At 47.0% G+C, this 26,999-nt stretch overlaps 1 protein-coding gene across 1 annotated transcript; it reads left to right on the top strand.

Annotated features, from left to right (window-relative positions):
* Positions 1-192: 192 nt before the first annotated feature.
* Positions 193-22,029, top strand: Scr (sex combs reduced). The gene is made up of 2 exons (NM_001134924.1): positions 193-1,060; positions 20,724-22,029. The coding sequence occupies exons 1-2, from the start codon at positions 193-195 to the stop codon at positions 21,026-21,028; spliced, it is 1,173 nt and encodes a 390-aa protein (NP_001128396.1). The 3' UTR covers positions 21,029-22,029.
* The last annotated feature ends 4,970 nt before the right edge of the window (positions 22,030-26,999 follow it).

Raw genomic sequence — 26,999 nt, 5'->3', positions numbered from 1 at the left:
CGCGAGTTGGACTCGGTGCGGAGATGCCGATCTCCTTGTCGCGCGGCGGTACGTCGTGAGAGATAGCCGTCCCAGTGTCAGATAATCGAGCGACGATGACGCGGCTGCAGACCTAACGAGGCCCCATAGCAAGAACGAGTGAGCAAAGTTCGACAGTTCAGTCCTCCGACGATCACCGCCACAGCAGCAGCCATGAGTTCCTACCAGTTCGTCAACTCGCTCGCGTCCTGCTACGCGAACGCCCAGGCCCAGCAGCAGCAGCAGCAACAGCAGGGCCCTCGGGGCACCGCTGCCTCACCGGGTGAGCCCCTGCAGGCCGCCTCGCCCGCGGCCGGCGCCGACTACTACAATCCGAACACGGCGAGCACGGGCTACCCGACGCCCTGCTACTCACCCCAGCAGCACTACCCGCAGCACCCGTACGCGACCCCGGCCGCGACCATGCAGCACCCCGCGCCCACCGGCATGATCGACTACACGCAGCTCCAGCCCCAGCCCCGGCTCAGCGCCACGGCGACCTCGCAGCACAACCTCCACGCTGCCCAGCAGAACCAGCACCACCAGCAGCACCTCCAGCAGCAGCAGCAGCAGCTGCACCCGGATCCCACGAGTCCGCTGCTGCAGGCCGCTGCGGTGGCGGCAGCGGCAGCGGCGGCCGGAGCCTCGACCTCCAGCTGCAAGTACGCCGAGTCGGTGGCCTCGACGAACGTCGCCTCGCCCCAGGACCTCACCACCTCGACGAACGCGAGAAACAGCCCGGCACCGGGTCTCGGGCCCGGGACCAGCAAGGCCGGTGTCAGCGGACAGCTCACCTCGCCGGCAGGAGGCTCGTCGAGGTCCGCGGCTGCCGCGGCCGCCTCGGCCTCGTCGCCGCCCAGTGGAAGTGGCCGCGGGGGCGAGGGTAGCTCCACGCTGACGACGGCCTCGTCCGCCTCGTCGCCGGCATCCTCGACGTCCAGCACCAGCAGCACCGGCAACAACTCCTCGAACAAGGGCAACGGCTCCGGGGGTAACCCGCCGCAGATCTATCCCTGGATGAAGAGGGTTCACATTGGGCAGAGTGAGTACCGTTTGTTTCTATCCATATGAAGTGTTGCGATGAGTCACTTGAAAAAATTGCCGAACTACCGGTAGTTCAGGCGAGTCGAAAATATTTACGCTGTCCAGGAATTCCGTAGTGTATTTTTGTTTGTTTTTCCGAAACTATAATAGCTCCGTCTTACAGCGACTCGAACGCGCCAATAAATGTAGAATTCTAATTCTCTCGTTATTTGTCCTATATCCAATATATCCATTCATTGTGCGCGAGAACGGCTGATACACTTCGAGACATTAGCATAGCGCGATAGATTGCCGGCGAAATCGTCAGTCGCAAGCAGGTCGCATTAGCAAGAACACAGGTAACTCGAATCGATTAATTTCCGACGCGGCGCCGTGAAAGTTGCGAGATGAAATTGCAGAACGAGGTAAAAATAAATTTACGTAATCCTCACAATGCTCATCGTGCGATTCAGAAATTGCTTGCACAAAGCGCCTTGTAGCATTTCTTTCTCATTACTCAACCGAAGTATAATTAGAATTTGATACTGAGTAATGATCCATTGTTGCGCGCGCCTTTTCGCGCGTCCATTCAAGCGAGACCTCAGAATTTGTAAATATTCAAATCAGCCGCGCAAGCTCGACGATCAAACGCGTCCCCAAAAACTCCATAAATAAGCGCAGCCCTCGAAAAAAATCTCAACTCCGCCCAATGCGCTCTCGAGAACACAAGCACACACGAGCCCTCCCGCTTAGAAATAAAAAAGTCCGCTGCAATAACCGAGCCATTAGCCAATCCTCAGCTTTCGGCACGATCCAAGTGTCTTACATGCACCAGTTGTATAGTCTTTCGCTCTCCCATGAGAAGCCGAGATACGTGAAAAAGAAAAAGTGCAGTACGGGATCCATGTGTGGTCGACTATGCCGCGCGCTCTCTCGCACAAAGAGAAGGAAGTCGCACATGTTCTCGGCGACGGCTGCGGATATTTTTTTCTCAAGCGCGCGAGCGAGATAAAGTCCGCGCGTTTCATGTGCCGTCGCCACACGTCGCTGCCCGTTATTTATACAAAGCGCCGCTGTGCCGCCCATGGAAGCTCTCGATGTTTAAACAAAGTGTGCTCGCGCGCGTGTGGATTGAACATTTTTCGGGAAGAATTAGCATAGAGTATCTCTCGGACCTTCGCCCGGATAAATCACCGGATCAGAGCGGCCGAGCGAGCGCGAGTTCTCCGTCATTTCTCAACGACTATAAATATGCCTGATTGATGGCTGTTTTTGAATATCAACAACCGCGCGCTGCTGCTGTATACCGGGTTTTGTACAGGAAAGATCGTCTCGAGAAATGCGCGGGAGAAGGATGTGATCGGCGAGTGTCTCTTATATCGCACGCGCGAAGAGATGACTCTATGAGGTCACTTTTCGAGCGTATCGAGGGAGAGAGAGAGAGAGCGACGCGGAAGAAAGCCCGTGGTGATGGATTATTGTTTTAGAAAGGCTTAAGACTGCGAGAGCCTGTTGTTTTAGTGTTTCATCGGCTCGCGCGCCTTTTCTCTTCTTTAAATATCGCCGGCCATCAGCTGCTCGCGAATCGCTGAGAAAACTCGCTGTTGTACACGCACAGGCTTTGTTTTTCTTTTGGATTCGAGCGTTTTAAATTTAGCGAACTTTCAGCTACGGAATTACACGGCTTGCTTCAGAGAAAATAGCCGAGCAGCTCGATGTTACACGAGTATACAATAAAGTTCCGCGACATGCTAATCGTCCTCGCGAATACACGACAATGGCTTGATAAGGATAAGCTACGCAACATTTGTTTTCCGTCCTTTGGAGCGCTGTATTACAGTGTATAACATCGTTTATTCTTTCCTTCCCGATGATATTCCCAGGCAGTCTCGCGCGCGCGCAGTCAACGGTCCCAAACGAGAATGTATAACAAATGATCCCAAGGTGTTGATACACATACACAGAACCGCCTGTATCGGCGCACGTATAGACCGAAGAAAAAAAAAACTACCGACTCTCCGAACAATTAATATCTCGACTTAAACATCCATTACGCAACCCGTCACATTACGATTCAAAGTCGATTCTTTAGCGCTCGTTACGCGCCCCCGGAAAAACGAGAGGCCGAGAGAGAGAGAGAGAGAGAGAGAGAGAGAAAAGAAGAAGCCGTTGTTCCGCACACACACACACACACACACACGAGCTCATGAATCTCCTTTCGAGAATCCATCATCGTTCGGGCATTCCGGAGATTCCCGCGTACCGATCTGACCCCGTACGAAATTCGCGAGACGCACACATACGCGCGTCGAAGAAACTGCACCTGCCCCCGCGGTTCAAAGCTATACACAACGCTGAAGATAAGAGAGGGAGAGAGAGAGAGAGAGAGCGTTCACATTAGTCGTCGCGTGATTTACTGCGCGGCCAGTATGATTCAGTCAGCGGGGAATTTGACGAAGAATTAATGGTATTATGATATCGTGTGTAACTCTATGTATATGTGCGCCAGGCCATAAATCAGGGGCCGCATTGTGAGGCCGGGGGGCCCTTTCCTTCGCCGTCCTCGTCGTCGTCGTCGTCGTCTTCGTCCTCCTCATCCTCGCGACTTTCGCCGCTCGCTCGTGTGGGCCTAGAAGGGGATTCGGAGCCCGCTTTGTATGCCCGCGACGAGCTTTTGTGTAAGATCGCGCGACGCTACTTCTTCTTCTTCGCTTCGGCTGTGCATTACGTGGATGTGAAAATATGTGAGAGTTATGTGGGCCTGATTTTACACTCGGGGATTTCGAGAGCGAAGCACTCGACTGATCTCGTCGGAGCGAAAAATTCGAGAGGATTGAGGTGTTACACCGAAGGTTTGATTCTCGTGTATTCTCGAAGCAGATCGCGTGACTGAGTGTGTGCGTGTAATTAGTGTGAAAAATAAGCGTTCATTGGATTCATTATAGAATCGCTGGATTTTCAACACTAAAAAATCTTCTCGACTTCCTTCTCGAAAAACGCTCATTACTAGAATTGCACCATTGTGCTGAAAATCCAGCCTCATCCACAGCGCAATTAAATCGCTCGCGGCTGTAATAATCGCGCGCCGAGACATTTTTTTATTTTCGTTCATACCATCAGCCGCGCACCGCAACAATTTGTCAAAATCCTTGGAAGCTCGAAAAAAAAGCGTCATTACATTTAAAAGCGCCTCGCGCATAGAGTCATTATATTCATAATTTGAAAGCGAAAAAAAGTACGTATAAAATCCGCGCGAGAGCCGCAGAAGCGAGGAAAAATGTGCACATACAATCAACTCTCCTCGGCTCGCTCGCTTGCTTGCGCGGTCACAGAGTTGCGCGCTCGCTCAACGGCTCAATTATATCAGCCATTATACGTGTAATCATGCAATTACGCACGTAATCATGGCGCAGTCCCGATAAAATAAAACTCGCGCGTTGTACACGCTGTGCACAGTATATACGAAAAACGCGAGCTAGCAGCTGTATATAGTGACGAAATAAGAGGTAACACGCGAAGTCTTGGGGAAAAAAAAGTTGCAGAGAAATCGTACATCGAGAGAGTATGCGAAAATAAATATGATATGCGCAAAAGTTCAATTGATTTATCGGCTTTTCCGGCCCGACGATAATATGAGCCGCGCGCGTATAAACGATCTCTCGCTCGTTCTCGCTGGCTCACGAGCAAACAAACTATACTCGCGCACGCGACGATCGGCCGATGCTTTACGAGAATAGTATTCGAGAGCTGTCTCGGGGAAATTTTTTCCCGAGGCCTACTCTCTATTTATAGGGGCAGCGCGTATAAATCAGTATCGCGCGCGCGAGTCTAGCTTATATGAGAGCGTTGAGGGGGAAGACGAAGCGCGAGATGGCGGGAGAAAGGGTTCAGAGGCCAGACGAGATTAAGAGCTGAGAACGATAGCGAGTCTATGTAGTGGGAGAGGAATATACATGTGAGAGAAAGAGTTTGGATTGGAAAACGCTAATTTTCAATTCTCAGGCTCGTGCACTTTTGGCCTCGCGCGCGAGAGAGACGAGAGTTTGTTTTACAAAGACGCGTAAGCGCGCGAGAGATTTGTATTCGGACGCGCGAACGTTCGTTTATTGATTCGTTTCGTAAGATTGTTATCGCAGCGGTGGGATTTAAGGGAAAATACCGATATATTATTGTTGTCGAAGAAGAATGGAATTCCGCATTGCTCGTAATTATAATATACGAGAGGAAATTTTTCGGATAAATTTTGTAAAATATAACGTAATTCCATATCATCCGAGGTCAAAGTAAATGCAGCCGAGCAATCGATATTAATATTTGTTTAAAGCCACCGTCATTACCTTATCCTACATAAACGGACTCGTGCTCGGGATCATACGGCGCAAACCAGTGCTTTAAATAATTTTCGAGAAGCTCCCCCCGCAGCGTTGTACATACAACGCACGTATACACGTCGTCATTGGCGCTGTACACACTGCGGTCGCTTCTCTCTCTCTCTCTCTCTCTCTCTCTCTTAGACATAATTCCGCACCTCGAAAAGCCTGGCTGCAGCGAAGAAAGAAAGATATAATTGCGTAATTACTCGGCGATTCGGGGCCGCTCGCTCGCTCGAGCTGTGTTATATGGAGGGCAAATAAATAGGGAGAGAGAGAGAGGAGGAGGTCGATTTTCGAGGGGCCGTACCAAAGTGGACTGTACGAGAGGGGAGTTGCGGAAGGTGGTTTTCGTTCCGAGGAAGCATAATTACAGGTCGATCGTTTCGCCATAAATAAAAGCCCGCGCGAGCGAGCGAGTCACGAAAGGAGCAGTCGGAGGAGAGGGAAAGCCGACCCCAAGGGTGTGTGCAGTGCAGGATTCTCGTTCTCGCGACTATGTGTATGCGAGAGCGCGTGTATTCCCAAGACGAAGGAAAGATCCCCGCATGTGTGCGTATTACGAAATAAACGCAAGGTCAAGCCCTGCGACAACTGCTGCACATGTGCGATTGGCAATTTTCGAATGCAGGCAAATGGAGCGTGAAAAGTGTCTCAGCCGGCGTTTTTAAAAGTCGGCCGCCGACGAGACGACGCTCCTTTGTTGATATCCCGCCGAGCGAGCAGTTTCTGCCTCTCGGGGGGATGGTTTCTCTTTTATTACACACACGTATACTATGTGCCAGGCAAATCGAGGCTTTTGTGAGAGAGAGAGAGAGAGAGAGAGAGAGAGAGAGAGAGAGAGAGAGAGAGAGATTACGCTCTTTGTTAATACACACACACGCGCGAGAGTACAATCGCGCAATTACTCGATCATATTTTATGTAGAGCAGAAATCACGTCGATTTATCTGCCGATCGTGTTAGCTTGATAAATAGCGCGCCAACAGTTCATTCAAGGCGCCGCTCTCGCGCTGCAGCTTTCCTCGTATAAATGATTTTGCAACGCGAGCCCTCCATACGTTTATTTCATTCCGCGCTAAGTGCTCGGTAACTGCCTATCATTTGCGGCCGGCTCTACAAATCGGTTACGCGGCGTCGCGAGTTGCTAGAAAAAAATCGGCTCTTGGAACCCGTTGCTGAATCTACGGACTTTCATATTCCGGACTTCTCATTACGTGTAGAGGTTTCTCGAAAATTATGCAGGCTACGCTTTTTGCAGCTCGTAATAGTTATGCTAGAACCTGTTCGCTTGAAAAATTCCAGCGCGGAATCGATCGCGACCAATAATTCACTCGCATGAACAATATCGTGACACTTTCTTCGAATTTTGCATATACGCGATGACTAAATCCGCCTCACCTACTTTCCTCCTCTATCTAGCCTTAGCTATATGATTTATCCGCGCCACAATGAACACTCGCGCGTTCGCATACTTTCCTCAAAGCCGCTAATAAACGCCTTTATTATCCGACTCCCGGAGAACGAGAAAGAGGTACGAGGTCGGTACAAACGCAAGCTTCTCTCGGAGCAGAACTGGTTTTCCACACAAGATGCACGACGCGCCGGTGGCTTTTTATCATTCGCGCGAGAAGCGCGGCTCCTCTAGGTGATTTCTATCCTCGATCTCCCGGCGCGTGTTTATGCGTGTCGCCGCCGCGCTCGCGGATGTCCGACGCTAATTGTCCCCCGTGTGTACGCTCATCTTGATAGGGCGCGGGGCTTTTTGTCGAAATTTATAAGGATTTTAAGCGATCATAAAGAGGTGAGCTGGCTCTGTATCTTATACGCGGTGGCGGCGGCGGTGGCCACTGCGCGAGATTTATGAGTGGGAGATCGGTTTATGGGCGCTTCGGAGAGTCGTTTGAGGTGGCGAATACACGTGAATACGGTAGTGTGTAAGCTATGTAAATATACAGTATTTTATACTGCTGCGCGCCGGGCACTTTGCTTTATTGAGTGCTAATCGCTGCGTTATTTATTCGACGGCATTAGCATATTTTTATCTCGTATCGTGGATGGCGACCCTTTTGTAATCTGTGCTCATTAGCATCGCTTTTAATTACTTGTATGAATCCGAAGAATTTATACTTTCATCTCTCGGGAGATTCGGTTGAAGAAAAAAAAATTGGACCTCGCATGTATAAATCTCGAAGATATTTTGAAAATTTATCGAGGCGGAATTTAAGCATTTATAAGTGAATTCGTTTTTAAATACACTATACTCGCGTATACCGAATTCAACACGCCATAAATATACACTCGTGCGACGCTCTTTCACAAGCGTCGCCCGGCTGATCTACGTTCCTTAATTTCGGATTAGATTTATTTCCGAGATCTGATAAAATCGAACCCGTAAAGATTTCAAATTTTTCACCTGACCGCGAACGAGCACTACATAAATCACTTCGTTCTATACGCGCGGCCCTTATGCGATAATTTATTCGGTTTCCAAAATACTAGCTGTATACGGATCAACTCCAACCGCATTTTTCCACGGGATATTAATTTTACGCTCTCGAAATTTCACCGCGTTATACATTCGCAGTCGCAGCGCGTTGCGCAAGGCACACCTTCGGGCGCAACGAATCCTAGTCCGGCGTAATTAATAATTACGGAAAATCCTATGCGTTGAAAAAGAAAAAGCGAAAGAAACCCGTTTTCAAATCCTAGGCATATACCGATGATAATTGCGCAACGCCGCAATCCCGGCCACAAAATCGTCCGGATGGGCCCACATAAATTCTCATTGCGTAGCGTGTGCACCGGGAAGAAGAAGAAGAAGAAGACTCTGACTCTCGAAGTACATTAGAGGAAAAGCGGGCCGCCTGTTGCTGCTCTCGCCATGGGGCTCTCCTTTCTCTCTCTCTCTCTCTCTCTCTCTCTCTCTCTCTCTCTCGCTCCACGTGATCCTGACTCCGCAGACCGCCCCCTTTGGCACACTACAGCCGTGCCGGTATAGCCCCCGAGGTGGTGGAGGCTGGAAATTTACGAGCGCGCTGCGACTTGGAATATCGGCGATCTGTGCTCTGCACTGCGCGAAACAATAATCCTCATTGTCGTCGATGGGTTGAGAGACTTTTTGAGACGTACGACGCTCTCTCGCTCTGTGTGTGTGTGTGTGTGTAGGGAAGTCTGCTCTGCTTTACTTTTGCCGCGCTGATGCGGATCCTTTGTACAGTGAGAGAGGGAGCGGACGGAGATGGGTTGACTTTTGCGAAAAGAGAGCGCAGAGGGTGACACTTTGCGCGCGTCGATAAATCAAATTTCTCAAAGGGGGAGAGAGAGAGAGAGAGAGAGAGAGAGAGAGAGAGAGAGAGAGAGGATGTTTACCTTTGTTGCGGGACTCTTTGAATGGCCAAGCGTAACGTTTGCTTTTCGTAATTCTAGAGCGTTACGCTTCGGGAGAATTAGCTGATGGCTGTTGTCGATGAAGGTTTATGCTGTGTTGAAAAATTTACATTAACGGAGGATCGTTACAAGTATTTTCGAGCAATTTCAAGGGACTCCTTCCGTGATTACAGAAAATTATATTCACTCGCGTGTGTATGCACATTGCGCAGATTGTGATAACTGCTCTTTCAAGATGATAACGACGAGCCAACGAGCTGCACTTTATATAATCGCGTATAATTATATATCTCGTTATAGCCGATCAAAATTCATCCGGCAATTTTACAAGATACACAGACACGCGCGACTTTTACCGTCCGCGCGTACGTCTCTTCGGGGGCAATTATTTTTTCTTACCGAAATTAACTCACGTCGGCCATTAATCGCTGCGAGACTCGTACGTAAATTCCTAAACTAAAACAACGTGAAAAATCGCCGATAAATCCAGACGCCAGCGATATCAACGACATCCTCGCGGAATAACAATACGTCAAGCAACACACAGAAGCGCAATAATTAAGGCAGCGGGATAAATTCCTCCAAAATCTCGGAGAGCCGTGGAAATGCGATTTGCGACGCGCTGGCAGGCTAATTTTACATAAGAAAGCAGCCGCTCGAGAACAGAAAAATCAGTTTTAATCCTAGAGAACAGCCGCGCTCTCGTTCGTAATCTTCCACGTGTCTCTCAAAGCACAGCATATAGCAAGACACGAGCATTGGTTCGTCGCGAGAGCCAGAACTCGCGCGATTAAATCGGAACTCCGTTGCGGCGCGGCGGCGTGACGTAAGCGCGGAGAATCGTTGATCCCACGTGATTTATTCGCCGTCGAGTACAGCTCGTCCCTCTCTTCTTCTCTCTCTCTCTCTCGGCGCGCAAATACTTACTCGCAGCGGCGGCGGCGGCGGCGGCGGCGCGAGTGTGGCGATCGCAGAAGAAGAAGAAGAAGAAGACGCATCCTTGGGTCACGCGAGAGCTACGACGAAGAGGTGAGGAGAAGAGTAACAATCGCCGGATGCTGCGCAGAACAATCGGCGCGAGTCGCGCCGCGCTGCCGTAAGCTGCTGCTGCTGCTTCTTCTTCTTTGGTCTTTTTAGTTATACACGCTGTCTTCGCTTCATTTCTTGTCATGCCCAAGCGGCGATATTTCATGGCTGCGCGTGTCACTCGTCTCGCTAAATCGAAGATTATTTAAATCATTAGTACGTATACGTAAGCGGCGTGAATAATGGCTTTTCATTTCGCTACTCTTTTCCAAAGACGCGTTTTCAATTTGTTTGCAAATGAGAAATATTTCGCCTCGAGTTTATTTATTACTCCGAGTCGCGAAGCCGAACACAAAACGAGTACAGAGACGCAGCTGTAATTTCAACGCTAGAAAAACCGCGCTCACGATAAATTATGCATCTAGCTATATCATTCCGTGATCATTGCACAACCATCCAACGCTATTACCTGCAAAATTCAACTTACACTTCAAAACTCTCGGGTACATAAAAAGTCCGCATAATGCATTAAGCTAAGTGTGCCATAAATTCAATCTCACCGCTGCTCCCATACGTTAAAGTCGCTCCAGTCTCGATCACGAGGAAATCAAGGACGCGCGCACGGCTCCATTCGTATACGGCAAAGGTGGCGTATACACGTGGAGAAGAGTATCATACACGGGGCGGATTCCCCGGCGACCTCGGGAGCCATAAATAAATGCGCGCACGTAAGCGTATACAGCTTTCCCGCGCGCGTCCGTTTAACCAGGAAGAACGCGCCGGACGATCGAGACCGACAGCACAGAGAGCGCAGAGGGCGCGCGGAGGAAAGCTGCTGCTGCTGTTATACTCGGACCACACGCTGACGGCGAAGGAGCAAAACGAGAGCTGCTGTCTTGCGGTTTTCACTTTAGCTTTCGGTATATTGTATGCAAACAATGCTATTTTTCGCGATGGGTGTGGACGAGGTTTTTCAATGAGATATTGGAAAGTTGTGCGCGTCGGAGAATGGAAAAATTTGTCGGCGGGCTCGTCGCTATTATTGTGGAAATTTTTCTCGCTATGGGAGTGATTTATAGAGCAGCCTTACAATAAAACGTGCGAGTCGTTGAAAAATAAAATCACCGGCGTAAAACGTTATCACGCAAACGGCGATCCGATCGACCCTTGAAACTTCGACGGACGAAGAAAAAAAAAGGAAATAGTATAACGCAATAAAACTTTCGCTGCCGCAGAGCCGCGAACTTTTTCACCTTTCCCGCGGCTCGAATCAATTTTTTCGCCGATAAAGCCACCGGTGGGGAATTCCTTCCTCGCGTGCAGCCGACTTATGTTCGTGCACTTGACGCCCACATGATTTGGTTAGGATCGATCGGCAGCCGCTCGATGGACAAGGACGCGTGGGTGGATACTCCTGAAATTTTCGCTCGTTGCGCGATGTTTGATAGGAGGCAAGGAAGGAAGTATGAATGAATCCTCCCGCGCGTATGTTTCGTTTGAAAAGATCACGCACTTGTGTTGTCTTTGGTCGCCTTTCTCTTCGGTCGTGATACACACCATGAGGAGATCGGCACAAGCCAGTTTAGTTAGACCCCGAGTGAGTATTACGCTCCTCGATTCTTTGTATGTATATACCTGATGGACTTGCACACGAAGAGGAAATGATATGATTTATGATGTTTCATTAGCGTTGCTGCATGTGAGAGTGAGTATACGCGAGTTCAAATGTTTCGCTCTCGCCGCTTACATTGCGATCTCGTGTACGAGAATAAATATCAGTCGGGAAATTAATCATCCCTTAAATTTTGTTTTTTAATCTCTCGCAAGATTTTTCAAAAGTTCACATATACTCGAATTAAAATTTCAGTGTACCAGCTAGTACACGAAAAATCCGCTTGAAACGATAATCAAGTTTACACACATACGTGAGAGAGACAGAGAAAGAGAAACGTTCTTTCAGACAGCGAAAGAAAGAGAGAGAACCGAATCAGCGCACAGCTGACTGCGTATTGTTCCCGCTACGTAGGCGAGTCATTAATTTTCCCGCTCTTGTACACGCGTGTGTACGCACCCGACGTTCGAGCGCACGCCACAACGAGGACTCCGATTGATAGTCCTGCGCGAGGAGTTTTGTCCCTCGATTTCTTATCAGGTCTTTATCGGAACAGCTCGCGTATTATGTGTGTCGGTGGATCCGATGCGATCGGTAGCGCTGTTCGAAGATGAGGAATCTCGCATTCTAATTAAAAGAAATCCCTCAAATCAGCTCAGAGACAACACTGTACTCCGCTACACCAAAAACTAAAACGAGGATACGCTCGAGCTAATCCCTCATAATCGTAATGACTTTTAATAGCCGAACGCTCGTCCGATAAGCCTGCGGTCCAACAGCCTCGCGTCTATCGTTAAGAAACGATTAATTATCCGAGCCGCGCATACGCGCAGCAGCGGCGAAAACGTGGACAAAGCGTTACACGAACTCGATGCTCCGGCGATATCTGCACTCGCGAGTCATATACACACAGGCACATCTATATATATTTTAAATATACTATGGGATGGTAATGCATTCTAAGATTGTAGCCCGTGTGTATGTGTGTGCGTCGTGGCGATCGGAGAGCGACCGCAGCCGAGTGATGGATGGAGACACGGGGCATCTATCCCCATTCCCTCTTCTCGATATACACGTGAGCGAAAGAGAGAGAGAGCCATTCCATTGTCGTCTTTCCTCGCTGCTGCTGCTCCTGGTGAGTTCTTCGCTCTTTTCTGTTTTCGTTTCGCTTTTTTGTGCAGATCTCCTCCGTCTCTTTTTCATCGTCTGCTGAGCGCAAAGAGCTGCGCTGCTCCTTGGCATTTTTTGCGCATATGAAATGCCGCTTGTAAAACAAAGGTCCTACATACTATACCAGCAGACTTCTTATGTAGATGCCCTGCTTTTTACCTGGATTTTAAGTAAATATACCGCTAGCGGCCTTGAGCGATTTCGAATATAACTCAACGAGGCGCGTCGAAAGCTCTCGATGAAAACGTAAATAATTAATCAGTGTGTAGAGCGGGAGGGATTTTTTCGAAATAATTCAATTTATTACCTCCCGCGGCGCTCCGATAACACGACGCGCAAAATAAACATGCAGGCGCACTGCATTAAAAACTCTCACTCTCTCTCTCTCTCTCTCCCTCCGTATACGCACTCACAGCGCTCGGCTAGCAGAAAGAAAAATCCATTAAAGTATCTTCCACGTGCATCTCTTTTGTGTCGAGCTCTTTCTCTCTCTCTCTCTCTCTTTCCCTCGCGCGGAGCACTCGGACAGTTATAAATAGATTCAAAAATTATAGCTTTTCAATTTGAATGCCGCGCGCGCGCGCGCGCCCGCGAAGAAGTGTGCTGCGGGGGCGGCGAAAGGGACGGAGAGGAGGAGGAGAGCTTTTATACATGCCGGGAGAGTTCGCGTGCGCGCCCGGCGCCGGGATCATTTGTTATCTCGCGGCGAGCAAGGCTTTCTCTCGGGCTGGAAAGCGAGGGCTCTCTCCTTTTTCGAGGCTTGCTGAGAGAGGGAGCCGAATGTAGGTTTGTTTCGCGGGGACAATTTAAACGGCTTCACAATAATCCCGCGTGTAACCGAATTCAATTAACGCTTGTACCGTGTCGGATATTCTGCAAAGGATTGTCCCCCGAGATTCGGGATAATTCCTTTCTCTCGCCGTGAGAGAAGATGAGATATTGCTGATAGTTATAAACGCCTCGCTCTTTTCTTCGTCTTTGCTATTCTCGCGAAATCGTCGAGGATATTCGGCTATATTCACGCGGTAATATCGGCTTAATCCCTCCGTCATCAAAATTACATACTCCCACCCGAATACCTGCGCGAATGCGCAAATAGCTCCCAAAATTCTCAAAAGTCTCTCGTACCTAAGAATACCGTCGTTGTTTATACGTTCTAAATAATCGGCGCGACTAGAGGAACGTTTCGTAACAGGTGGATATCTCGTCGGGGCTTATATTCGCGCATCGGCGTTTCCGCGAGCGCTCGCGGAATGTCGACAGGTCGTTGATATTATATAGCCTGCAAGCTTGAAGCGCGACTTGAAGGTATAGCCGAGGTAAGAGAGAGAGAGAGAGAGAGAGAGAGAGAGAGAGAGAGAGAGAGAGAGAGAGAGAGAGAAAGAGAGATCTTTGGCCCGCATCGGAAACAGCTGCGAGCTCGGAGAACGATCACAAATCAGAGGAGCAAAGCTATGAATGACGCAAAACACGCCTAGGTAAATTTAAATTGCCCATGGACGCCGAGAGAGATTCGACCGCGACGCTTTGGCGAGCTAATGCGCTCGTAGAGGATACATTCTTTTATTTTTTACGACGGCGCTTTCCTGCTACACTGCCTACAGCTCCTTCTTATTTGGGTCGCGTCCTTCTATTATTCTTTCGTATACATTTCACAATAAACGAAACTTTTGATAACCGAACACGGCGACGTCTTCTCGCATCCATCACCCCCTGCAGGAAAGCCGTCCGCGGTCCTCTGTTTTCGTCGGTGTATACGCCTTCTTATAATCCCACAACGCGCTGCAGAATTTTCTTGCGCGAAATAGCTGGCCCGAAGCCAGGACGCCGAGTTAGCGTCTTCTGCTGCATTATCGCTTTGTCGCTCGGAGAAAGAGAGAATTTCGCAAATCCGTTGTCGCGCGCGCATAAATCCAGTTCTACGCGCTGGCTTCTTATTCTCTCTTTGACCCACCGCACACGCGGGGGCATTCCTCGGATGATTGGGATTTCATGTGGGCTTTTAATAGTGTAACGCGGTTCTCGTATTATGTTTTTAGGAGAAAAATTCAAAATTGCCCATCTTTTCCTCGGGCCTATCCAAGCGATCCGTGTAATCATGTGATTCGCGTATAATAACTCACTCACGACCGCGAACATTCCTCTAAGCGCGCGATAGCGATCTAGAAGAGAATGGCCACAGTTTTAGCAGAGCCGACAAGTTCTATGTGAAAAGGTCAAATAAAAATCTCGGCGAACAACGAGGGGTAATTGCTCGCGATCAATTGAAAATAACTCACTGTCTGAGAATTTTCAACGACGCGCTATATCCTTTTAGCGAGAGCCGCGGCCGCTTATCGAGCTTTTAAATCAAATTAAATCAAACGTTATTGCAATTTACCTGCGGCCCGAGCATTTCACCCGAGAGATTGTTAAAGTCGCAACAATGATCTTACGTAACGACTAATTCTCAATTTTTTCTCTCGATACTAAATTACATACGCCGTAGAAACGAAAACGGCCTCTTCTTCGCACTCGCTCTATACACTCGGCGTACAGCGAGAAATGACTCGATTGGTCGAGCGGCCCCCGAGATCGAGAGACTCGATAAAGGTCCGCGCGCTCCGGCCGCGTATCAGATAACTCGGCTCAGATATGTGTGCCAGAGGTTACACGCAGTGGGCTGTCTCGCAACTCTCTCTCTTTCTCTCTCTCTCTCTCTCTCTACCGCTGCACTGCTGCAGCAAAATTATCGACTAATTCGCGTCTGATATTTTTTTCAACAATGATATCAAATTGAACAAAAGTTATTCGCTGTAACGAAGGAGATTCGTTTGAGGCTCGCGCGCATGGAAATCAATTGATCATCTTATACACTTCCCGTTATTGAATCTTCACGGTCGAACTTGAGAAACTGTGATTAATTGTTTTTTAATATAGAAAGTTCGGTCGACGGAGCCTTGAAAATTGATTTTTTTTCTCTCTTCTCTCTCAATGTCGTGTATATAATACTGCATCGCGCACAATATATCGATGAACTTTAGCGTTGAAAGAAACCGTCGTCGTGTGGATAACAATCGCGTGCACGGAGTTTTCACAATCGTTGACAAAAATAGGCGCGCGGCAACGTTAACAGCGTTTACGTACTCCCGATAGAGATCCGACAAGCGGATAAGAGATTCTCGCGCTTGAAAATACGCGGTGGCATCTGTCGCAACGCGACGTCAGTCCGGAGGAAGCGACGCGAGTCGCAACGTCGAAAAAAAAAACGGAGCACACGGACAAAGACAACAAGTGATGATGTCGCGTATAGACGCTCGTCTATACGAGGTCATCTCGACGAGTATATGTATAAATACGAATTATTTCGTAATTAAAAGGTTTTTTATCATTATTTTAAAACGAAGAATCGCATTGTTTAATATAGTAAGCAAGAACGCAAAACACGTACCTCGCAGGCGTATATATATATATATAGCACACTCACGTACAAGTTCCCCAAAGAGCGCCTACTCGTTCTCTCAATCTCGAATCTTCCGAGTCTTAAGCGCAGGGCCATGTCGCCGTGTCAAAGGCACATCTCGCGCGCGCAATGTCAGTCGTCGTCGTCGTTGTGAGTCAGAGAGACTCTTTTCCGCTATGCCCCCCTTTAACTCTTAATAGAAACGAAACGCCGCGGGTCGGGTATTTCGCATCCAGAAGCTCCGTGTACCAAACTTGTCACTGCCTCTGCTTTGACTGACGCGCTTGTGACCGGGATATAACCTCGCGCGGATGTATGTCCGATCGATTTCGTGCGCTGTTCTTCTTTTTTTATTCTTCATCTTCTTCTTCGAGAGAGAAGAGGCTTATTTTTACCTGATGCTCGCGTGTAGCCGATTCTTATTTTCGGAGAACCACGGGAGTGTTTTTTTTTTTTGCTTCCGCGCCTCGTTTCTGGATCTGCCCACTGGCTTGTTGTTTTCATTGGAGGATCGCTCGTAGGAGTGCCTGAGAAAACACGAGAGATCTTTCAAAATCGACTCGCGACTCCGGCCATTTATAACCCGTTTGTCACAAACACCGCTCACGCTTACAGTGTAATAGCGAAATTGGCTCGGGAGGAGGAAATTTTCACGAGAGGGATAAAAAATTCTCATATATTTTTAGAAAAAGCCGCTCTCGACTCGGTCTTTTTGTTACAACATAATTCGCTAAAAGCCACGGAAATAGGCCGGAATTTCTAAATTAACAATAAAGCGAGATTTCGCACAACTTCGCATTCAAGCTAACCGCGCACCGCAGCAAAAAGCGCGTCGAGAGAAAGGAAGCCCTGTTATAATTCGCTCTTCCGGTTCGCTCGATAATCTCGCAGCAGCCGCGATTCTCGGTATGTGCAAATCCACGCACGCAGAGCTCTCGCGCGATAACGAAAAGTTTTAAGTGCAGCAACGCTCCCGCCGCTGTCGTCGTCGCGCATCAGCGACGCGCGCGATTCATCATCGCCGCCGGCGCACGCAGAAAATTCCCAGCAGCGGCAAATCCTTGTTTTGCGCATTAAAAATGAAGTGCTGAGCTTGGCTACTCGGCTCCTTTTTTCTCGTGCTTACATGCTGCACAGAGAGAGAGAGAGAGAGAGAGAGAGAGAGAGAGAGAGAGAGAGAGAGAGAGAGAGAGAGAGAGAAGGAAGGGAGTGCGCCAAATGTGTGCCTCGGGACGTTAGCGAGCTGCCAACGCGATGGGATAGCGATTAGAGCTTTGACGAGTTTTCTCGAGGAGATGAGTGGCTGTTTGGGGCCACGCGTCGAAGTTTATTTTAAAAGGAGTCGCCGGGCCACATAGCGCGAGTTTGTGAAAGAATGTCGCGCGCTGGCTTGTCTTCTATTTGTAAGCCTCTCGCGTGTGGAATATATCTCGCGCGGCGAGACGCGAAACAGGTTCTTTAAAAGCCGTTTGATGAATGATAAAAATTTTTTGGTCGAAAAATCACGCCCGTTTAATATTAATAGCTATTACGCGCGCTTAAGCATTTTCTGATCCGATCGCTGTAAACCGCGACCGGTGACAAATGAATCGGCACGGCGAGTGTAGCATCAGCGATATTATCAATAATATCCTTTTAATTTTTGTTTTCCCTCAGCGAGCGCGAAATAAAACAGACGCAGAGTTTTGAAAAATCGACAGTCAACACCAAAAGGATCAACAAAGGAGCCTGAAAATAATCGATTCCTCTTGCACAGCAATCGAACTCTCGCGGGCGACCCGTTAGTTTAGGCCGTGGGTGCAGCACACAGCGCGCGCGACGTCGTGTCCGTGAGACACAGGAGGCAATTAATCACCAACATCGTGAATCGTCGTCGTGAGGGGACTTTATACAGCCGCAGATGCTGCCGAAAAAGGCGCCGACCCTCCGATAGTTTGATAGATAATCGGATGGGATATTCTGGCTTCTTTGTGTGTAATTTGCTCGCCAGTGGATTTAGCGTTTTTTATTCGATTCTTAAGTGATAATTTAGAAATGCATAAGATTCATTAGCTCAACTGGAATGTTTAATTCCTTCGTGGCGACGAGATTGTGAGAATTTATGAAAATTAAGCGCTCACGCCAAAAATTTGCTGACCACGTGCTGCTTCACGCACAGAGTCGCAGCTCAGACAGGCGAAAACTATTTGTTAAAAAGTGGCCGCGTCGGAAGCCGGACCGAGTCGGGAGGAAAGCGATAACGCAGTCCAGCAGTCATTAAGCCGTGCACACGCACCCCAATTCGGATCTTTTCTGTCCCAGTACGTTCCCACTCCCTTTACGTGTGTGTACGTACCAGTGGTTTATTTTTCCTCTTGGAATTTCTTTTTTAATTCTTCCTTAATACTGCTACCCCTTCTCAGATTATCTTCAATGCCTCGCACTGGGCTAGGAACACATTGGCGATCTCGCAATTAAACCGAGAACATCATTCAACTATAACACATAAGAATATTCATCTCATAGATCGTTTATACCTTCGATTCACAGCAAATAAAGCACTATAGACGCTCTCCCTCGCATATCCGCCATCTCTCTCTCTCTCTCTCTCTCTCTCTCTCTCTCTCTCTCTCTCACTTCGTATACCTTATCTTTTTTAATATAACCCTCCCCTTTATTCCACTCACGATTCCCTCCTCTTCTCTCTCTCTCTCTCTCTCTCTCTCTCTCTCTCTCTCTCATTTTGTTTCTCCAACCTCTTCCTCCTCCTTCTTCTCTCTAGCGAAGATCTCCGCGCTGCTCGCCAGGCGAGTCTCGCTTTGCGCGAGCTATTAATAGTGCATTCATTATTGCTGTAAATGAGCCGCCTCTTTAATATCCGCGTGCGCGCGAGCAGCACACGACTTCTCCGCTCGCACCCACACGGCCTTTGCAGCGAGTAGAGCTTGTGTGAACGCCGTCTCCGCTCGATTCGCGCATTTGTCACGAGGAGATTTTTTCGTTCGCGACTTTTCCTCACGCCGATGGGAAATTATCGGATGGAGCAGGAAGCTTGTGTGAGCGATTAAAATGCAAATTTTGATGAGGCTGATATTAAGTTTATTAAAAAATCCTGGATTATTCTTTATTCAATGAAACTGCACGAGGAAACTCGTGGCTTCGTGTAAAGCGAGGTGAAAAATGGTAGACCGTTTTATGGGTCAAGCATAACACCTGTTATCGTCGAGCTCGTCCACCAATAATATACGCGCACGGGTATAACGGAAGCGATTCGTTCTCGACTAGTTTACATCCCAATCAGCCGGTTCTCTCTCAGCGAGCATTCAAAATCGCAAATATCCCTCTGTATATTTTACCTCGCGCGATTTCTCCGACATAAATCAAAATCGAGCGTAATGAAGACGCAGCTCGGGAAGAAATTCCGCAAAGAAATCGCATAAATAATCGAGCGCGCAGCTGTACGGAGGAATAACTTTTCGATTTTTTTCCGTTCACCTCCGACGTCAAGCGCGACACATCCTCGCGCCACACAGTAGATACACCGGCCGGGCTCGGCCATTCGCATCGCGCGAAATAACACTTTTAAATGAGTCAACGAGGTTAAACCGGCAATTTGCAGCGGAATTGAGACGCGCATAATAAAGGCGAAACAGCGCGTAGCCGAAAGCCTCTCGACTTTTCTGTATGTGTATATCTAGCTGGTAGCAGCTCGATAGTCATAGCCAATGTAAACCTCGATAAATCGGCGCTGAAACGACGCGTTTCCCACTAGCCTCAAAGACACCCTCGCTTCTTCTCTAGCGGCTCTTCTCCAGATTTATCGCCCGATCCTACTAGCGAGCGTCGTCGAAATTAATTAGATTACGAGCCAGATTCACGAGAAAATCGCGTCACGCGTCGGTTATCGCGGGCATTAGCGACACTCTCGTAAATACTGCACCGCCGCAGCGCTGCGCGTAGGTAATAATAGCGCCGCGAAATTATTTACGGCCCGCAGCGAGCAGAGAGTGTCCCTATGCCAAGTTGAAGTACCGAGCGGCGATTGCTATGCGTTACTTTGAACCTCTTGCGCGCGCGCATTAAGCACGACTCGTTGAAATAATTAACGAGCTCGTCACGCGGACCGAAGGAGCTTCACCATAAGCGAACGTTATCTGTGCCGTATTCATTCGAGTCCACCTGCGTGAGCGCGTGTGTGTATTTATGGAATCACTGCAGCGGAGATCGATAATGCAAATCGGATGAAATCGGTGCCTGGTACAAACAACGACTCGCGCGCGCGGGAGGTTTGATTTTTGTCGCTTCTCTGGGATGTGCCGCTGTGATTTATGACGCGTTCCGCGCCTCCCTTGGCGCCTTCGATAATCATCCTTCGAACGCGGACTGATTAATTCCGCGCGATAAGACGTTCCTCGCGCGAGCGCGGCGGGTAATTGCATTTTGTTGCGCTTGATTCAATCATTGAGGTACAACACACGTAACGCGAGTTTGCGTTATTCGAAAATTCATTAATCTCCGCGCTCGCGATAAAATTAGCTGTGTGAAATGAGCTCGATTAATACGAGCGCCCGATATTGAATGCCGCTGATTAATAGGCCGATTTATTTAATAGCTGCGAGCGCGCGAATGATAAAATATATATATACGACTGCTCGGCAGATGGTTAATCGATTGACTTTTCCATAATGTTCCAGGCACGGTGAACGCGAACGGCGAAACGAAGCGCCAGAGGACCTCGTACACCAGGTACCAGACGCTCGAGCTCGAGAAGGAGTTCCACTTCAACCGCTACCTGACCAGGCGGCGTCGAATCGAGATCGCGCACGCTCTCTGCCTGACCGAGCGCCAGATAAAGATCTGGTTCCAGAACAGGCGCATGAAGTGGAAGAAGGAGCACAAGATGGCCAGCATGAACATCGTGCCGTACCACATGTCGCCCTACGGGCATCCCTACCAGTTCGCCCCGCACCCGGGACAGTTTGCCCATTTGGCCACATAGGACGAGTTCTCGCCCGCCGACCTCGGAGCTCACGCTGTCCGGTTTCCCGGCATGTACGGCGAGCAGAATTTCTAAGCGGAAACTTTTGTTCTTCTTCTCGAACAATCTCATGGCTACGCTCTCTTCTCTTCTCTTCTCTTCTCTTCTCTTGCCTCCTCGCGATCGACTCGGCCTCTTCGACTTTGGCCGTTTTTAAAATCATTGCAGCAATGAGTACACTCGTACACGCACGAGCCAAAGTCGAAAAGGAGGAGACGCGTAGCGCAACGCCCCTCGGCTAAAAAGAGCGATCGAGAAGCACATCCGCGCTCCGGTTTTGCGAATCGCATCGCCGAGAGTAAGAGAGAGAGAGAGAGAGAGAGAGAGAGAACGAAGCCAAAGTTTCTGCCTGCCGTACAGCGCCACACGAGTGGAAAGTGAAAGAAAAAACACGATCCACACACTCACACACCGATAGACTGGACGCGCTCCGAGGGACTCTCGCTCTCGCGCCGCACACTGCCGCTGCCGCTCGTCCACGTAAATTATATATACGCGCGCGAATCGCGAAACGCAAACTGAAATAAAAGTAATAAGGGCGAATCGCGGCCGAGCGTGTCGAGCGCATCGAGAATCCGACTCAGCGGGCGAGGATAACCGAAACTCTAGTGATTAAGCGTATTAGGGAAGTTTATTAGATTATGCATTATATTATAAATAAAGGCAAAGGAGTACGCGGATTTCTTCTCGGCACACTGTATTCTGTACTTTTAGCGAGCTCTCATATGTCTCGATCCTCCGAGAGGATTTTTAACGATATTCGTATAGAAATTATATTGTGGTCTCGTATATATTATCTCATATTGTGTTATACGTTTTCTCCGTTTCTATCTGATGACATTTTTCGCGGAATGTGAGAATCCCTCTTTGAAAAACGCAATAAGTAAATCATAGGTCAGCCCCTTAACGCTCGACTCGAGACCCGCAAGTATTTTCCATGTTTGTAAAAAAGAAAAAGAAAAGTAAAACTAAGGCGATGATCGCGTATGCTTTCGAAAAAAGATTTCAGAGAATATTTATTACATTCGCTGTGCAAATTCTTTCCTCGTCTTGTTATCTCTCTTTTTTTGTTTTTGTATCGTATTATTATTCCCGTGTACTTAAGCGTCTTTCACTGCTGTAATATTATCCTCTTCTTTTCCACTTTCTTATGTACGTCTTATTCCACATACTTCATTTCTCTCTCGCGTTCCCTCAACTCGCACACACACACAGACAGACAGACACCCTTCGTGATAGACTTTCACTATCGTATCTTTACTCCCTATGCATAAAAGCGTGTTTATTTTCCCCCGGAAGTCTGAAATCGAGATTCGATAGATGTTATCGCGTAGATAAATAACGAAGAGGAAATTTACAAATATTATATTATGTATAGAAGAGTATACGAGGAAGAGAGAGAGATAGAGAGAGAGGGAGAGAGAGAGAGCGAGAGTAAGGGGGGGGGGGAAGAAAAGCGGATAACAATGCAATATCTCAATTTATATAATTATAAATATTGATAAATAGGGAAACGTAGTTTCTACCTGCACGATATTATTCTTATTCTTTTGCGATATACATAATAGGACGTAAGGTGCCTGCTAATGCTCAAAGTGTTCTCTTGGCATAATTGATATTTTTTTTCTTCTCGGCGAAAATAATTTAAAAGCCGAGGGCTCGACAAAAGCTCCCGACGATTATACACTATACACAGCCGTAATACTGTATGCGCGAAACGCGACTCCGCACTTATTCTCGTTTTATTATACGTTTATTGCGACTTCTTTCGGCCAGCGAAGCAAAAAAAATTGTACTGTTTGAATGTTATTTACGATTAGAGAGTATTTATATTATGACTTTGTCGATAATTCGTCGTCGTTTGATGCAAAATATGGAAAAAATAACATTGTATGTTGTATATTGAAAAAAAAAAATCAAAGATACGATTGACACACAAAGTTTGTGCTACACGTAGCGTTCATTTGTATACGAAGCGTATGTCTGTGTATCATCCACGATGCCGTTTTTGTTCCGTTCTGCACTCGAAAAGTATACAAGTACGTAAATTATATAAATATAAATATTTAATTAGGGAAAAATGCTGATGTGTATTGTAAATTATACTTTTTCGTCTCCGACTCACGTGCTTCGTCTCTATGTATATCTCTTCAATATACAAGCGCATCATCGCATAGGAAGCCCTGACTTCTTTTTGTGTACACGTGTACAGCCTAACCGCCAATTCCGTGCTTGCTAATGACGCCCAGCCGCAGCTGAGAGACACACGCTCGCGTTTTAATCGTACTCCTAACTACCCTCGTATAGATGATCCACGCGCGAGATACACACTTCGTATTACAACGATTCGTTCTAGCCCTTTGTCGGCCTTTTCTTCCTCTCGTTTCTCTTTTGGGATCTCCTCTCCGCGTACACACATCTGTTTCACTCTAGGTAAACAGTTGGCCATCAGCCCCGTTATACCCATCGAAACGACGATTCGTTAGGTATAGCTACAGCAATACGAGTCCTGCAACGCGCAGAATAAAATGTCGAATTAAAAAATTACGCGATAAAGCCGGCATTAATTCATTTATTCAATCAGCGGCGTAATTAAAACCGGCATGTTCAGTCCGAAGAACAAGCACCCGATTCTAGCGCAAAGTTCGTGAGTACAAGAAAAAGGCGAAGCTAATTGTGTCTCGGTCGGTGGGCACGTGTTGTATAAGAATCGAACTAATTGCAAGACTGCACGAGCAAAGAAGAAATGAGAAATAAAAAACACGTACATGCGAAAAGAAGTCACGACGATCGCGCGAAGGGTCCGCCGCGCGAGGCAGGTGTGCGCGTTGTAAAGAAGAAACGAGCGCGCGACGGAACGAGTAATAATTAATAATAATTATAACGATATTGTTTGAGTATGTTGTAAGACGCATATGTGATATACCGTCTCGCTCTGCGTGCATTCTTAACCATACGCTATACAAGACTATTGCCAGAGAGGAAATGAAAGCAAGTGAGAGAGAGAGAGAGAGAGAGAGAGAGAGAGAGAGAGAGAGAGAGAGAGAGAGAGAGAGATGAAAATTTAATAAACAATTACAACGAGTATGATGAATTACTCTATTGTTTAGTAACGAATAACGTAACGGAGGAGAGTAGAAGAGCGAGTAGGTCGTGTGCGATAAGCAAATTCGGAAGAATACAGGGATCTTTTAACTCATATGCGCGAGCGGTTCAAGCAAATAATGTGTTTCTTTGTAATGATCGAACGAGAGATGAATAATATGCAGAATAAGAAGGAGAAAAAACGATGATTTGTACATAATTATGAAATATGCGATAGATCGACGATGTTATTAATTATTATATTATTATATCGTGCGCCGGACGTCAGAGGAGCGTATGCAAGAGGGAGACAGAGCACATCGGCATCATCTGGAAAAGTACGGATGCGGGGAAAAGCTACTCCTCCGACGCCCGACGCGCTATAACGGTAGATTGTATTTAACAAAAACGAGCGCAGAATTTAAGGGCGATCACGAGTAAATATATATAAACAAGAAAAAAAAATTATATATATATTGCATCGACTTAAAATTATTATACTTGATTATATGGAAAGTGAGTCTGTTATGCTATATATATAAAAATGACTTGGTCCAGTGTTAATATTGTATTTTGTTTGTTTCGTTATGGATTATTTTTTTGTTGTTCACTATACTTATCGCCGCGTGTCGTCAAACACGCGCTTCTGTTCGTACCTAACCAAACCACACACGCGCGCGTGCGCGTCCTAGACAGAGAGCAAGGATCGAAAGGAGAAAAATGAAAAAAATTCTCAGCGAACACCGCTTATCGTCTGCGTTATCGTCGAGTTCGAGCTGTATGTACCTTTTTTTGTCGCTGAATTTTGATTACTCTCTATATAATTGTGACGAAAACGCAGAGAGAAACGCTGCACATCTCAACACACACATATAGAGACGGAAAGGATGAATATATTATACTGTACGAAGGTGTACGTGTCTCGTCATCCCATGCTCACGAGAATATATACACAGTTGCAGGTAAAATGCGCGCAGCCACGCGTTGAATTTAAGCTCAAGAGTATTACGTTCGCGTAGCGTTTTGAGATGTTACTTCATTCCATGTAATATACGTAATAGTCTAACTAAAAAAATACCTACATACTACATCTACGTAACTTAGAGCACCGTACGTGTAAGGCATACAATTATATAAATATAAATATATATATAAATAAATATATATATAATTTAAATTGTAATTATTAAATGGTATGACGTAAAACATCTGAGATATTATTTGTTCTCTCCCTTTAATTAAATATAAGATTTTGTTAATAAAGTACAAAAAGGACGTTTTTATTTACATCAGCTTCACGATTGATAGTTAAGTTTTAACTCGACTCTGGTATACCTTAATTGACTGATTCACTAGCTGTATTACGAAATTGATATGACACTACATGCGGTCACTCGAGGTTATCCCCTTGACTCTATGCAGAAAGTGATATTTAATCGGCCTTTGATGTGCATACATATATTGTTTAATTCGCTAAAAGCAACACGTGCTTTCTCGCGTCTTATTGTCAAATTAAACAGAAAGTTGCATCACGCGCGATATTTTGGCTTCGGTTCAAAAGAATCTCCAAAGATTTAGAACTTAAGAAACGTAGAATCATTTCAAAAATTTTGAAATATTTTTGAGATCGTGCAACATTCTCTCTCGATGATGTACGGCGTTGGTTAATGTAAACAAGACTTAGTCTGTTTTTGAAAATATCTTCTCGGATCCCAAGCCAGCTGGATACCTAATTCCTTGAGTTATATATCATTAGAGTTTCGCTTTTGCTATTACTGTTTGAATTATGCTTCCCATTTTTCGAGAGGAATTTTTAAATAAAACATAGAATTTGCAGTGTGATATTGAGCAATAATAATAATTAATCTCATCATTACTCGAGCACATCTCTGTAAAAAAAGACAACACCCATATCAAAGTTCGATTGAATCGCGTGACACCCATGGGGGGTCCGACTCGTACGACGTCCTTAACGGAGAATGAGTGCGTACAACGAGCGGGAGACAAAGAAAAGAAAAGTCAAGAGAGAGAAAGAAGCGATAAGAAAGAGAAAAGAGCGGGACCAACACTTGGCGGCCTCCGATTAGCCGAGAAGACAGGAGTCAGAAGTCAAGAGGCAAGTCATGGTACCGAAGTGGTTCAAGCTACCGACAATGACTCTGCACACCCGATGGCGGCGAGATTCATCTTAAGCTCACCTTGTTGTTACCAGTTCTGGTACCACGAGACGCGTCGATTCAAAAACGTCTCGCTTTGTACTGATTAACTTTGGACAATGAGACGTCATAATCGACATGCAATTATATTGCAGCGGGAAAAGGAGTTCTTCGCTTTCGCACAAAAGCATATTGTTTGAAAAAAAGTTGACAGCACATGTACTAACATTTCGATACCGATAACCTAATTATTAGTTCGATAAAAAATGCTCTATACTAGTGTATACGATTTTTTATCAAAACTCTCATTGACGTGTCGGTGATAGCAGCTATCCGAAGATACTTTTTTTCGTCTCGAGAGTCAGTGATAAATGCTTTGACACTATCAATAACAAGGACATTAACCTTAACTCTCGCGCGACTCTTCGCGTTGTAAACTCCTGAACGAAATAATTGCAATATAATACAAACATCGGGAGAGCGAGTGCCGAACGATCTCAGCTCGGCCAGAGTTGATTCAACAATGCGCTTTCTTGAAAAACGCGAAAAAAAGGCGAAGAAGAAAGACAGTTCGCGATAAAAGGAGGAAAGGGAGAGCGCGAGGGAAACGTCGAACAGAGCGAGGCAGAGTAAAGTCGGCGGGAAATATCAGAGAGCAGTGTATAGCTGTAGGCATAATACCTCTCGCCTGC

Source organism: Nasonia vitripennis, chromosome 4 (assembly GCF_009193385.2).
Source record: "Nasonia vitripennis strain AsymCx chromosome 4, Nvit_psr_1.1, whole genome shotgun sequence".
In the NCBI taxonomy this organism is placed as follows: Eukaryota; Metazoa; Arthropoda; class Insecta; order Hymenoptera; family Pteromalidae; genus Nasonia; species Nasonia vitripennis.
The sequence above is the reverse complement of the archived record's forward strand: the minus strand, read 5'-3'. Positions and strand labels throughout refer to the sequence as shown.